Genomic DNA, 16298 nt, shown 5'->3' with positions numbered 1-16298 from the left:
TCCATTGGCTTAATTGCATTCTAGTTTATTACGTGTGTTTGGCAAAAGTTTTGGTTAACATTGATTAAAGAGGGAAGGAAGTGACTAAGCTTTTGATTGCTTGTTAGTTTGGTGAAGATTGTTTTTTAAATTAGTTTTTTTGGTAATGGACAATTAAATTTGGGTTAAATTAATGAGTTTCATGAATGCAATTATCATATTTTAGAATTCCAAATATTTGCACATGATTTTAGATATTATGATGAAAACTAACAATGATAGGAAAAGAACAGTGTTATTTGAACAACTCTTTTAGTACAACTTTTGTGACAACCTTGTTATTCTTTCTTCTTATTGGTCAATAACAATGGAGAGAGAAAAAGGAAGAGAGAGAATAAGAAGATAATGTGAGTATATGAGAGAAAGTTGTACAAAAATGGTTGTACAAATATCATTTCTCATAAAAAAAACGTGATAACAAACTAAAATTATCACTTTTTTTTGGTTTTTTTTTTAATTTGTCCGGACAAAATTATGGCACTACATAAGCCATGGCGTTCTCCAAATCAATATATATATATATATATATATATATATATATATATATATATATATATATATATATATATATATATATAAACACACACACACACACGTTTCCTCGAATAAATCCATGTAGTTGCTTGCAGTTGCACATTAATAAGGGTGACAACACTTACTAACGTTCAATTTTGTGATAAAATTATCATTTATATTGTGATTTGATTATAATTTTTTTGGTAGAAAATATTGGGTGAAAGGACGGTGCTCCGAATCTAATCTAATGTACATAATACCTTAGAGTTTAAAGAGCACTCACAAGTGAGTTTCCGTTTGAGTAAATCCTTATTTGGGTCCTGAAAGTGTCAGTCACTATCAGACTATTTTATGGATCAATTTAATGAATAAAAAATTCCCTCAATGTATGTAAAGTTAGTCAAATGCATTCAAAACGTTAACTTAGTGTTAATGTTTATGTTACACTTGCCACTACAGTTGCATTGTTTGCCTTCCATGATAGCATGGATTTAATTGCATCGATTAACAAACACTGTAGTGTTCATTTGTGTCCCTCCTTTAATCTCAGTCCTTTTCTTCTCTCCTCCATCAAACAAACAATATGCAACCTCAATTCCAAACCCTAAGACCCCATTTTCGTTTCCAATTTCTCCTCTCTCATTTTCGAAGTTAATACCAAATTGAATTGATTTTGATGTCGTGGGAGGTGGAGCGATGCACATGAACACCATGGACAACAACAAAGTCATAATTGAATTGAATTTGCATTGAGTTTATGAAATCAAAATCAGGGAAAGCACGTGGTGTTGATTAGTTGTTCTGTTTTCATTTTGGACTTGTGTTGAATCTGATGATTTTTGTTCAAAGGTTGAGCCTACTTTATTGTTTCATTTTTTTTTTGTAATCTATGATATGGGGTTTTTTAGCACGAGGTGATATTGTTAGCAATGAAATTTTGTAGAGGTTTTTGCATCTGGTACTTTTGGATTTTTTATTATTATATGCTTAAAAAGGAAATAAATATTAAAGTACTGATTTTGAGTGTTTGCATTTAAAATTTTGGATTTTGTTGGGTATGATGATGTTTGGTGGAGGTTTGATAGAGGGAGGATGAAGAAGATAAAGATCGAAATTTGCTCATCTTTTCCCATAAGATGAAAGAGTTATTGCATTCATTTTGGTCCCTTGTGTATTTGGACATTCCATTAAGCATCTGACGTGAAAAAAAATTGGTACACATCATCAAAGTTAACGTCAAGATAACATTTCAGACTCATTTGACTAACAAAGCAAACATTTAGGGATTTTTGTTTTTTTAATAATTTACGTTGATCCAGGGACGTGTGTGATACCATTTAGGCGTATATGTGATTTTCTCTATTATACATATAAGAATAAATAACTCATCAAAAATTCAGAAATAACACCATTCGAAAACAATTTTTCTCATAGAAAAATAAAAAGTTAACCATATCATGTTGATGTGATGTTGGCATACCATGAATTAAAAAATCAATAACATTAGTTTTTTCAACAATTTTTTTTGTAGAAGGATCAAATTTAGGATAAATAATCATTCAACCAACCATATCCTTAAGATTAATCCCAAATTGAAAGAGAGACAAATTGTTTTAAGTACTCTCATAAGTATTGATACATTCATTATCATAAAAAATGCAAAGTGAAAAATATTGAAATCAGAGTGATGAAATTAGTACTACCTTCGTCCCTTATATATAAGACCCTTTTTGCCAAATCACAGGAATTAAGAAAGATGATATTGATAGCATTAAATTTATTTGTAATGATTATTGTATTTACAATTTTATTCTTTAAGAGAGAGTGAGAGAGAGAGAGAGTTAGCTTATGTTTTCAACATACTCCCTCCGTTTTTAAATATAAGCAAATTTTACTTTTTACTTTTTAGTGCATAATTTTTATATGGACTAAAAACACTATTAAAATTAAGTAAGGACTAAACTTAAAATATTTCAATTTTATAGGGTCTAAAAACATATGATGTCATTTACCACATGACAACCATGTCACTTGAAATGTCCATGCGGCATGTCTTGATCAGCATTATGTTAACCTAGTCAGCACAGTTTGACGGCAATAACTAAACTTACAAACGGATAAAAACGTTGGGGATGAAAAAATTTAATAAAATTTAAATAAGGATCAATGTTGGAAGCTCTGTAAAGACCTTAAACATAATTAACCCTAAAATGATTTCTAATATTTTGGTACACATTTTTCACCTGCTTTTATTCCGACCAAGTAGTAGGCCGGTGACAAAATGCAAGTAATAAGAAAACAAACATATGAAGATAATATCGCATGTGTGACACATGAATGGCTGCTCAATGAAATTTCCCATTCACACATCACACCCCCACCATACAACAACATTGTTAATACCACACCGACCCATCAATGAATCAAATCTCTTCATTTTTTCCATAATCCAATTATCTTCCACTTTTTGCCGCCATCAAATCAACACCAAGAAAAATACAATAGATTAAAAAATAGTAAAAATTAGATGCATATAATATTCCATTCCACTAACCATATGATAGGTCAAATACACGGCAAGAATAAAATAACCGAAACAAAAAAATTCCATTCAATTCTATTCAACATGAGAATCATCATTATAGATTCCCAGTAAAAGTAAACACGTTTTGGTTTGGTCATAGCTGATTGTGTCTCTTACTTTCACACATTAAAATCACTAATTGCACCCCCACACACCACTTCACATACCCCTTCATCACCAAACACTATATTTAAAGAGTCTCATTTCCAAGTCTCAAAAGCCATAACTCATCAAATTCCAAACGCATCCTTTTTTTCATTCTCTCTTAAAGCCATAAACTTTCTTCAACCCAACTCACAGAATTCAAAAGGGTCATCGAAATTCTGTGTTGTTGTTGTTGAAAGTCGAAATTTCTTCAGTTTTTTATTCCAATTTTTTTTGACCAAGATATTTGGTTATTTCTTAATTTTGTGTTAATCTTCTATGGCAACTTGGGTTTTATCAGAATGTGGTTTAAAGTCACTTGCTCCAGTATTTCCAAAACCAAGAACAGGTTTTGCTGTGTCCAACAATTCAGATGCTAAATTTTTAAGCACTAACAAAGAAGTAACAAATCTGAAATTTCAATTTCAACCAAAAAGTTTTGATTTTAAGGAGAAGAGAAAATGGGGTTTGAATGTGAGTACTCCATTGAGGGTTGACTCAATTGAACAAGAACATGAACATGAACAGGAACAGGAGTTACCAGAGTTTGACCCTGGTTCACCACCACCGTTTTCATTGGCTGATATAAGAGCAGCAATTCCAAAGCATTGTTGGGTGAAAGATTCATGGAAGTCAATGAGTTATGTTTTGAGAGATGTTGTTATTGTTTTTGGTTTGGCTGCTGCTGCTGCTTTTCTTAATAATTGGATGGTTTGGCCTCTTTATTGGGCTGCTCAAGGAACCATGTTTTGGGCTCTTTTTGTTCTTGGTCATGATTGGTAAATATCATTACAAGTTTTGTTTTTTACTTTTAATGAATGTTGTATATGGCAGAAAATAGCGGTTTGTTCAAATTTTGTGACGCAGGAGTGCTATAGCGCTCCTGCTATAGTTACCGTTTGACAATATTTTATACTAAATAGTGTATAGCAGAACAATAACGATTTGTTCAAATTCTGCTACGCTATATGTGCTATTTAACAATGTTTTGAATTACTTGACTTTTGAGTTGTAGAGTTTGGTTTAAAAATTGTATCTTTTGTTTGACTTTGATTGATGATTTGGAATTTTCAGTGGTCATGGAAGCTTTTCAAGTGATCCTAATCTTAACAGTGTTGTTGGACATTTGTTACATTCTTCGATTCTTGTTCCCTATCATGGATGGTATGTTATGCTCTTAAAATATAAAAATATACGTCTCATTTTTCTGATTCATTATAATTTCAAATTTATATTTGAAACTAATATGTTTACCTTGATTATACAGGAGGATTAGTCATAGGACTCATCACCAGAATCATGGCCATGTTGAAAATGACGAGTCTTGGCATCCGGTGAGAAGATAACATTCACTATTTAAGTTATTAAGAAGAGATTACTAGAGATGCATTATCAGTGTAAATTAGTTTTATACCGACATCTAATGAAAATTCATGATATTGCCACATAAGCCTACTTTGTCAACGCAATTTAATAAATGGCGAAGTATTTTGATTTTCATTAGACGTTTGTGTAAAATTAAAACGTTGCATGTGCCATTTTCTCATTTAAGAATACTGTTTGTTTTCAATTTTCCCCAAAATTCTAATACAAATGGAGTATTTGCTTATTTTGCAGTTGACAGAAAAAATATTCAAGAGCTTGGACAATGTGACACGTTCTTTAAGATTTACAGCCCCTTTTCCATTGCTTGCATATCCTGTGTACCTTGTAAGTTACTTATTCTGCCTACAAATTTTGACTAGAATTTGAATATTAATTAGTCCCGGTAGAGGAATTGACTTAACTGTTGCTGTTCTTTGAATGCAGTGGGCCAGAAGTCCTGGGAAGACTGGTTCTCATTTCCATCCCAGCAGTGAATTGTTTCTTCCAAGTGAGAAAAAAGATATTATAACTTCTACAGCTTGTTGGACTGCTATGGTGGCATTGCTTGTAGGGTTGGGATTTACAATGGGTCCAATTCCATTACTCATGCTTTATGGAGTTCCGTATGCTGTAAGTTTCATCTCTTTTTCATTGATTAATTACCATGGTTTTAGTTTTTGAATCAGTCATGAATGAAGTCCTAATTTGACTTTGCTTTAAATTGAAGATTTTTGTGATGTGGTTGGATTTGGTGACTTACTTGCACCATCATGGCCATGAAGACAAATTACCGTGGTATCGTGGAAAGGTACTTTTATATACTTCAGCTTGAATCCTCTGTAGCAGTCCACTAGTCTTAGTCAAATCTCAGATATTGGATCCCAATTGTACATTGATCCAATAAATAAGGTATGGCTACACTGACCGGATGACTGCTAGTCTTTTTGGTTTGTAGATGTGTCGGATCAATCAAATTTCGATTGTTGGATTACAATTGTACCTTGTTCCGATAGGCCAAATACGACTGTACAGACTAGACCACCAATGTGTATTTTGGTTTGTTGACATGTCCATTCAGTCAAATCTTGACTGTTGGATGAGGATTGTACCTTGATCCATTAAGCAAGATATGACTGCACTGAGACGGACAACGCTGACTTTACGGCATATATACTTTTTGATTTGTTGACATGTCCATTTAGTCAAAATTTTAACTGTTGGATTAAGATTGTACCTTAATCAGACAGACGAAATATGGACGCATTGCAATTCCTTTTTAATGTTTTCGTAATCCGATTTTAGTTTACATATTTAATCTTCGTCTGTTGTTTAGGAATGGAGCTATCTTAGAGGTGGACTTACTACTCTTGACCGCGATTATGGATGGCTTAATAACATTCACCATGACATTGGAACTCATGTCGTTCATCACCTTTTCCCTCAAATTCCACACTATCATCTAGTTGAAGCTGTGAGTAACTCTATCTCTATCTTAGTTAAAACAATGGATATATAGTGATTTGTTTTTAGAGTCTGGAATTTGAATTTTTCTTCGCTTTGTTTGCAGACTGAGGCAGCAAGGCCTGTGTTTGGAGAATATTACAAAGAGCCAAAGAAATCAGCTCCTCTTCCTTTTCACCTTATTGGAGAATTTATAAGGAGTTTGAAGAAAGATCATTATGTTAGTGACACTGGTGATATAGTGTACTACCAAACAGATTCTGAAATTAGTGGCTCTTCCAAATCAGAATGAAATTTAAGATCTTCCCTTTTGAACTTCTCATAAAGTTGGTAAGAATTCGTAGAATCCACTTCATAAAAGAAAGTGTTTGGTGGAAATTAAAGAATTTGTAGGGTATAAGGTTATCCTTCCTAACAAGTGAACTTTGTAGATGGATTATATTTCTCATGATGGAAGTGATATCCTAAAATTATGATCAAGTTAGTTATTTATTTGCTAAAGTTCAATGCTAATTTTGAAAATAATGTTTTGGAAAGTTTCTTAAAAATGTGTCACATAATTAGTTTGTCACGTTATTTTTAAATCTTTTTCGTTTGGTTCCTTTTATGAATAGACTAAACATAAGGTTGTTCTTTTATCCTTTATTATTGCCATGTTTTCAATGATGGGTTTTTCATCGTTGTTACTTTGTGTTATGTTTGGTGGTTAATGCTAAAAAATCAAGTATACATGATTTAGCTTCCCTTTGGATTAGTTTTTGGTTTAAAAGCTTTATAGTTCAATTGAGTTCATCGTTTTTTAACATACCAAAAAAATTGTTTAAAATATTATTGCAATTTTATTTACATATGTACACTTCACACAAGTGTTTCAAAATAATATTGGAGCTGCTTCTAAGTATAGAAATGTAAATTTCGTAAAAAAAATGCAATAGACGTGCTAATGATATTTTAATTCATTTTGTCACTTTTTGCAAGGTCCAATTCTTTGAATATTCTGTAGTTTTTTTTATTTTTTTTAGGGGTGATTATTCTATAGTTGTGGTGATGCTTGAGGACAAAGGATATTAAATTAAGTTTAGTTAAGTTAGACTTTCTTAATTTAAGTTTGAATGTTGTGATGGAACAAATATAGTTTGAATGTTGGCCGAATTTCTTAATAGAAATTACTTGTTAATGAAACTTATTACTAATTAAAGTAGTTAGTAGTACTTTGTATCTAAGGATGAAAGTAGGACAGGTCATTTTCTAGAGGTCATCAATCACATTCAATGATCAAACCACGATCAACATGAGAGTCATGAAACTTCTTCTTTCCTGTGGATTTTATAGAATTGGAGTAGAATATTTCGTCTACACAAAAGCTTCATTTTGTAGCTTTAGAATTCTCACGTTAACTTCACTTAACACTTTTTTTTGGTGATATTAGCTTCACAGTTCACATTAATACTTCCAAACAAAATGTAAAAACTAGCATGGAAAAATAAAAATAAACCACTGTGTAGTAGCCAAAATAGGGGGTGAAAAAATCTAATCCCAAATATTACATAAATTAAAAACAACATAAAATAAACGACAACAACAACAATAGCAACATAAATTAAAATCAAACAAGATCATAGATAAACCAAATTAACTTATTCATCGAGTTCATCCATACACACTCACCAAGATATTGTCTATTTTGGTCACTACTTAGAACTATATTGACCAAATAAGGAGAACATGTTCTTACAACATCATTTTAAAATTTCATCGAGGTAAATTGAATGCGTCCTATAAACCAAGCTTGTAAAATGCACGTTCAAATTCTAGAGTCCAAATTAGGATTACACAGGTTATGTAGTTTCTGCATAAATACATATACACACACCATTATTTTGAATGTGTCAGTCACTACAACACACACCCATTTCATATCCTTGAGATCAAGATTATTTCTTTTACCCATTTCTTTTACTCTGAAATGGGTGTGTGTTGTAGTGACTGGCGGAAGAGGTAGAAGAAACAATCTTGATGGAGAAACCGATGCAAACATTCTTGATATGGATATGTAACTAGGTGACCCTTAGTCAGAACAAACATATTATCTCATAAGTCTCGACCCTCTTAGTATGCAGGTTCATAATCCCGACCACCGGCACCTTGAGCGTGCTAATATATTCTTAACTGCATCAATATATACTAATTAGTAAATAACATCAAATTTAACATTTTGTACAATTAATTAAGATATTGTGTGTTTATTTTATCTCATGTAGTGTCATGTAACCAACCAATTGCTTCGTCCTATACTAACACACATTATTTAGCTCTCGGTATAAGTAGGTTAGGTAGTCGCCCTCCCGAGAGAAGTCATATACACCATCTCTAGATCTCGAAAATACTCCAAGTACAACAAATCAACATACTTGGCGCTCTTATTTCTCAAAGAGAGGTGCCCACCAAGAAAAGTAGGTACATCGTGATGGTGTATAGTCCAGTGCAACCATGCGCTCACTTTGTCGTCATTCGCATCACCAACCTTTGTTGCCTCCAAATGTTTATGGAACTCACACTTTAAGAAGCCGAACCATTTGTCTTTTCCACTTCCTAGTCATCCCCCGTCCAGGTCAACAACAATAATCTCCACAATCAGATCGACGACATTAGGCTTGGTCAGTGGGTCATGGTCCAATATATAACCTTGATGGGTAGATGCAACAAACATGACATGTCATCCGGTTTCACCGTAATCTCCTCAATAGGGATATGGAATCTAGATATCTCTGAGTGCCACCTCTTGAAAATGTCCACAGAAGGTTGTGGTGAATCAGAGCATAAATTGTACTAGCAAGGTCCTCCAACTCAATGGTATTGATCGTATATGTGAACCACCTCTCCTAAAAATATTCAACTTAAGGATCTTCTTCATATTGTTAACACATTTTAGTGTGCCGCGAAACTAGAAAGAAAAAGAGGAAAATTTGAAGCAATATAAAATAAGAAAATCAATTGGAATAAATAATGTGAACGATTCTTATATCTACTTCCTTTATGTATTTGGCCACGTGGTTCACATACAATGACATGATTGACATTCTGACGGACCATCAGGATATTACTCTTCAGGTTGTGGTGGTGCCTCCACCTTTTGCTCTACCTCATCTAGGTTGTGGTGGTGCCTCTTCCTTTTGCTCTACCTCATCTAGTGTCTCTCTTAGTTCTACGATGCATTTGGGGACTCCTTCCTAGTAGAGGCCGTCATCGACGTTCTGTTACCCTAACACAATCGGCATACCTGTCTATATTTGAATCATTGACAAAATCATACATGAATTATGATGAAGAATCCATTTTGGATTCTAAAATCCAAACTCGGTCAGACAGAAGAAATAAAAACACAAATTAAATGACAAAAATTTGAGAAAATGTACATTAACCTCTTATGTAGTAGCAGGGCCGGCCCAAAGGAGTCAGCTGCCAAAAATTTTGAGATCACATTGTGTTTTTTAAATTTAAAAATTACGAGGGCGCATAAGAGATATGGAAAAGTCCCCTAAAAAAAGAGATATGAAAAATAATTTCATAAGAATTAAAACGGGTGGCCTCCAATATCTCTTCTTATTTTCTCTTGGACCATAACATAGGGTTTCTTTTGTAAAAAGATAATAATGTCCTAGGCTTATAATTCGGAATGGGGCCAATTTTCATTCCCAAATTCTAAACTTTATATTAAAAAATATATAACTTAACGAAGAAAAACTAACTTCTTGCTAGCCATTTTCAACTATCATCTGTTGATTTTTATATCAATCTTTTTATATTCAATCCCTACGAGCTCTCTAATTGACTTTATGCAAGTATTGGAAACAGACATTCTGTATATAATGGTTGAACTTGGAGCCCCATGTTAATTTTTATTACCATCCAAAAGCTTAAACTATTAGACATTATGGGACAAATAGAGTTATCAGCATGTTAAGTTCCTCCAAAGTTCAAACTATTACAGAATCAAACAAAATATTTTACTAGAAAAGTTTATTATAGTATAATAAAAAATAAAAAATAAAAAGAAGAAAGAAAATTGAAATTGTGGGTCAGAGAGATTCTGGTGATCTATCTACCAAGTTGATCTCAACCTTTTTGCTTTATTTCATTATTTAATTGTTTGATTAAAGAATTTTTCTTGAACATGTCATGTCAGGATCGGTCCTGAACTTGGTTGACTATTTAGAATATTCGAGAAGAAAAAATGGCCATAATTATTATTATTTTACTATAAAGAACAAATTTCACTTTTAATTTGTTTTTAATTTTAGCAGAATCGGTGTGTTGGTACTTGGTAAATGTTTTCTGACAAAAACGCGTTTGCAGTGGAGCTTTAGTTTTCTTAATATAATAAGAACCCTAAAAAAAAATTGACTATAGAAATATATGAATTATCGTACTTTTTGTGTAAGCTAGATATCCTTCTTATGTGTATTGTGGAGACTAATTTCTCGAGCATTACTAGAAATAAATCTGCATACACAATAAGCAAATGGTGGGAACATGCAGTTTCTTAGCTGCCATATGATATTGCTAAGACACGATGAGTTATGATGACACATGACAAAGAGTGTTGTTGTAAATGCAATTAATTAAGTTGAACCTTAACGCGTTTGTGGTATATTTGTTGATGTCGGTGAGCATGTAGCACATAGACCAATGTCGTTAATTTGGGGTCCAACATATTACATATGATATGATTCTAAACCATTCATAATAATGGAATCACAATTGGAACCAACTGTTTTTTACTATAATTGAAACGAATTGTTTTATTTGTTTCAATACCAACAAATTGTTTCTTTTATCGTCTAATGTGTCTCATCTTTCTGTGGGGATAGCCAATGTGTGTCACTTTATGGTCAAAAATATTCAATTTTTTATCTACAACCTAAGATATTTTTTTATACATATCTAAAACCTAGCTAAGATAATTGATTTATCTTACTCACATGCATCTTGTCTAGTATTTTTTTTTGTATGGTTCTAATATTTATTTTTTTACTTGTTCATCTTTCATGCATATAGATATAAATTCTGATTTGAGTCTTACACAAGAAAGAAAATATAGAGACTTGAGACTTCATTTCCTCAATTTTTTGTTGATCAAAATGTATATAAGCCAAAACACTTGATACAGATGTTGGTCTGTCTTGGTAGTATTAAGATTTGTCTTGATCGAGTGTATAATAAATGAGCAATATATTGTTTTGGAGTAGCTTCTCAAGTACATTAATGTTTTTTAAGAAGTAAACAAATAATTTATTAAAGTCGTTTGCAGTTTTGTTTGACGTTTCACATTATTGTTTGAATGTATAAATTTGTTTGGGCATCCTCATCTTTTGACAAGATCCAAAACCGAAACGAAATTTTATCCATAAATTGAGATGTGAGTCAGAATAAAACTTAATCATATCCATAATTAGTATATATATTCACTTATAGGTCCCTAAAAAAAATTTCACTTATAGGTAAAAACAATTATGCCTTAAAAACAAGTAAAAGCAATTATAAAAATATTAAATCTAATAATATGTAACCTAGAGAGCCAGACCAGAGACCTAACAAAAAAAATTAAAGACAAAATATAAAACAAGTAAAAACAATTATAAAAATAATAAATCTGATAATATATATAACCTAGAGCCAGACCAGAGGCCTAACAAAAAAATTAAAGCCAAATTATTTGGGAAGCATCAATCAATAACAACATCAGACTAAACGATCCAAGGTCACTGAAAGACTTGAACACCAAATCTCGATCCAAAATATTAACTATTATTAAACTTTTGGTTCATTCATAATTGTGAGAGTAACCATTTACATTAACTTGAGCTCAACATATATCATCATTTTTGTTGTTGTTACATTATTTTATTAATTAAAAAAAACAATATATTAAGACATGGCCTACATATATAATAGTATATGATATATCAATATTATAAAGTCATAAGTTCATACCGATTAATTTTTTTTAAGGTCCCTAACATGATGAGCTCTCTCACGTGCACGTATCAATGTCCAATAATCATTTCGAATATGAACTTTTCCATGAAAAAACTAAATCAGCAAGCTATCATCAAAAGCTTCATACGGTTCACTAAAATGAAAACTAATTATATATATACAAATACCCACATCATTTTAATTATATATATTGAAATAAACTATTTTGTCATCTAATATTTTTAGTTAATTGAATATGTCATATAATCAAAATTGCACATACTGCACACAAATCATTATCTCTCTTCAATGTAGAGCTCAATCTATAACCTTACCTATCAATTCATAACTAAATAGAAAAATCCTACATATGGATATACATATTTAAAGTATAGAGGAGTAAATAGAAACCCTTCATATACACACACAACACAGTAAATTCTTTCATTTTCTTTCTTGCACGTACCTATAATCAATAAAAGTGAAAATAACATCACATTGTGTGTAGTGAGTCATTTGAGTAAATGCTCCATTAACCTTGAAATTGTGCGTCTCCATATATGGATAGACATTATGATATGAGCATTATCATGTGCACAATGATTTGTGGATTTTTGCCTCATTTTGGTTGTTGGTTAGGCATAGCAAATTGTGCTCTTTTATATATTTTAGACCTCTCTCTCAATCAACCAAGAACTATATATAATCTCTATGAAATAAGAGCATACACTACTAAAAAAAACTAGCAACGAGAAAAATAAACTCATTTTTTAATCTCTTTGTCACAAAATTTTGTGACGGAATTGAGGAGGCATTTTACGATTTTTCTATCCAAAAATACTGACAATTCCTATCTCAATGATAAGAGAGTTGGATGACAATGATGAGTGTCAATTTTAAAAAATGAGATGCCAAAAAAAATATATATAATAGAAGCTATTTTCTATGTGAATTTTTATTGCATTAGCCAAACAAACCCCTTGGTTTGAAAAACAAAAAGATCATAACAGCATATTAATTCAGGTCATTTGCAATGTTACACACCCTATATGACTATTGCAGAGCCATTAGATCTAAGAAATAGAAATTCAAAACTCATATCTAACTCAAAAATCAACAGTTATATAGGAGTGCAGGATCCAAAATCAAAAATGTCAAAATTACCACTAAATTGATGATCATAAATAAAGCTATCTTCAAACTAAATTGAGAGTTCATAGAACAAACCTCTAAAACAAGCATTGCTTGATGTGAGGAAGAAACAATACAAAATAGTTAGCTCTATTAGCAACTAACCAAAGAAACTACTACATGTCTTCTCTTGTAAGCTTATCAAGCAAAGCAGTGATTAATTCATCTCTTTTTTCAGCCCTAGCTTCTTCTCTAATCCTTCTTTGTTCTTCCCTTTCTCTCCATCTTTGTTCCATCATTATCCTCTCATTCTCCAATGCTTCCATTCTTTGTCTCCACTCCATCTCCTTCAATCTCCTCTCATTCTCTCTTGCTTCAAATGCTTCCATCCATTGAGCTTCCATTTGCATTTGTTGCCTCATAAACTCCTCAAGAATCTCCTTCAAATTGTTGCTACCATTGTTATCATTTCCTCCACCACCAATTATCATTTTACCTTTTTTCTTCTTCTTTTTAATGTTCCCCTTGTGATCTCCCTCACTTTCTTCATTGCCTAACTCTTCTTCATCCTCAGAAGACACATGCACCCCTTTCTTCTTTGATCCTCCTTCTGCTTCAGCCCATAGCATTCTTTGCATCCTTGCACTAAAAATAGCTTGAAGCTCATTGTAAAATGGAAATTGTTGTCTCATGGCTTCTACCTCCATTGTTTCACATCCCTTTATATCCCAAAAACATAAACAAAACAATAGTCTTACTATATATATATATAACAAACAACCACGAAAAGCTCACAATATAAAAATCACAAAATATATATAGATATCATATATTAATATATAGAACTAATTAATATGAACTTTTATTTTTTAAAAGTACCCTTTGAATCATGAGAGAGAAAAGTTTACCCCCTAACAAATTGAAAAGGCAATAAATAAAAAGTGGCATATGTATGTATATATATGTGTATGTGTGAGTATAAGATTAACAACAAAAAAAAGTTTAACAAAATAAATGACTTGCTTAATTGCAATAATTTTAATTAATTTTTTTATAAGCAAATTTATTGAAACAAGAATGATTTATGATTTGTTGTCATATTATATGAAAGATTTTTTTATTATACACATAGAATGATTTATGATTGGTTGATAGTGTAATTTTTTATATTTTTTTATATATGTATATAAGAATAGAAATACCTTATAGCGAGTAACAAGGTTTTTCCACTTGCACTTGCACTGTTCTGCACTTCTATGATAACCCTTTTCCTTCATAGTGTTAGAGATAACTTCCCAAAGCTGTTTGTTCCTCTTTGTCTCCATGAAAGTTTGATCTAGTTCTGAACGGATCATAAGAAACTCTTTTGTTTCTTGGATGCTCCATTGAGGAAACCTATCCGTGACATCAACGTTAACACTACTAGTACCTATGATGTTATGAGCATGTTGTTGATGTTGTCTTTGTTGATGCTGTTGATGATGTTGTTGATGCTGTTGGTGTTGATGCTGTTGATGATGTTGGAGATGATGACCCTCCATTGAAGTTGAATAAAAAAAACAAAAGCAAAAGGTTAATAAATAAATCTAGTGATTCAATTAATATATTTTTGTTGCATAAGAAGAGAAGAAGAGGCTTATAGAAAAAGTTTTGGTGATTTTGGTTATGGAGGAGGAAGAGAGAGAGAGAGAGGGGGAAAAGATGAGAGAGAAAAAGATAGGAAGAATATATATGTAGGTGGAGGGTATGGTGTGAACAGAAGGTGTGAATTGCTTAACACACAAGAGAAAGGAAAAATATTGATATTGATGGTGTGAATTATATTATCCGAGTAAATTTCTATTCATCATAATTTTCTTTTTCTTTTCTTTTTCTTTTTCTACTTCTTCGGATCCTTTTTAATTATAATGTTTCTAAAATAATATTTTTACTATTTTTTAAATTTAAAAATTGATATGATATTAAATATTATTTCATCTATAATGTTTTTAACTATTTATGTAAAAAGAAATGAAGTCAAATAAAATAATAAATAGTTAAACTATCAAAATTTCTCAAAAAAAAAAAAAAAGTTAAACTATCAATTTAGTATGGGTAAAAACTAAGAAAGTCAAGCACACTAGTTCCTTTACATAATTTTAATGATTAAATTGACAAATACAAAATAATTAATAACATCAATGTTTTGAAATTTAAAAGACTCTTTGATGTACTAATAGTTTTGGAAATTAAATTAACGGAAATGCTTTATAGAGCGAAATGTAAATTCACGGAATTCGACGACACACCAATAACACTGGCCCAACATTGTTGGTAACCGCTTAAATAGTATTTGGAACCTGTTTTTTTTGTTTGTCATCAAAATCTTTTCCTATTTGAGATACATTCGCGAGATTTTTCTCGCGATCTATAGCACTGCTGTTAAATTAACAAATGCTCTAATATTTCATTCTATAAACTAAATTGGGGATTCAATAATTCTTTTCTCGCGATCTATAGCACTGCTGTTAAATTAACAAATGCTCTAATATTTCATTCTATAAATTAAATTGGGGATTCAATAATTCTTTTCCTTTTTTGAAATAAAAAGAATTGTGGACACGACTCTTAGGACCAAAAATTTCCATTTCATCTATAGCTAGTCTATGCCTCTATAGCTTAGGACATGCTAGACAATGAGTGATAACTTTCTCCTTATTATTTTTTTTGAGCAAATAACTTTCTCCTTTATATCACAACAAGTGTGTTTTTTTTTATTGCTAATACAACAAGTGTTTTTTTGACCAAGAATATTTGTATTAAAATGAATGTGATTTTCAATTTTTAATGTGTAATTAACTATTTGTTCATTTTACATCTTCAAATTAATACTTTGTATATTACTCACAAAACATTGTATTTTATTTTACATTTATAATTGGGGAAAGCACATAATAAATTAATAAGATTAATTTAATAAACATGTTGTGTTTTTTAATAAATTTATTATATATTTTTAACTAATATTAATAATTGTTGGAATGCCGAAATTGTTAAATCAAACGTTATGATCTGAGTTTAAACATCAACTTTACGATAA

The 16298-nt window shown here is 31.2% G+C and overlaps 2 protein-coding genes across 2 annotated transcripts; one reads left to right on the top strand and one right to left on the bottom strand.

The window, feature by feature from the left end:
* Positions 1-3110: 3110 nt before the first annotated feature.
* On the top strand, positions 3111-6645 carry LOC25498767 (omega-3 fatty acid desaturase, chloroplastic). Its single transcript, XM_013593704.3, has 8 exons — positions 3111-4062; positions 4358-4447; positions 4551-4617; positions 4901-4993; positions 5093-5278; positions 5376-5456; positions 5982-6119; positions 6216-6645. The coding sequence occupies exons 1-8, from the start codon at positions 3563-3565 to the stop codon at positions 6399-6401; spliced, it is 1341 nt and encodes a 446-aa protein (XP_013449158.1). The 5' UTR covers positions 3111-3562; the 3' UTR covers positions 6402-6645.
* Positions 6646-13183: 6538 nt separating this feature from the next.
* LOC25498766 (trihelix transcription factor GT-3b) lies at positions 13184-14923 on the bottom strand. Its single transcript, XM_013593703.3, has 2 exons — positions 14422-14923; positions 13184-13938 (listed from the first exon to the last, which is right to left on the bottom strand). Exons 1-2 carry the CDS (start codon positions 14758-14760, stop codon positions 13396-13398), a joined length of 882 nt encoding a protein of 293 aa, XP_013449157.1. The 5' UTR covers positions 14761-14923; the 3' UTR covers positions 13184-13395.
* Positions 14924-16298: the final 1375 nt, after the last annotated feature.

This window comes from Medicago truncatula, chromosome 7 (genome assembly GCF_003473485.1).
Source record: "Medicago truncatula cultivar Jemalong A17 chromosome 7, MtrunA17r5.0-ANR, whole genome shotgun sequence".
NCBI classification, from domain to species: Eukaryota; Viridiplantae; Streptophyta; class Magnoliopsida; order Fabales; family Fabaceae; genus Medicago; species Medicago truncatula.
Note: the sequence above shows the minus strand (reverse complement) of the source record. Positions and strands in the feature narration are given on the sequence as shown.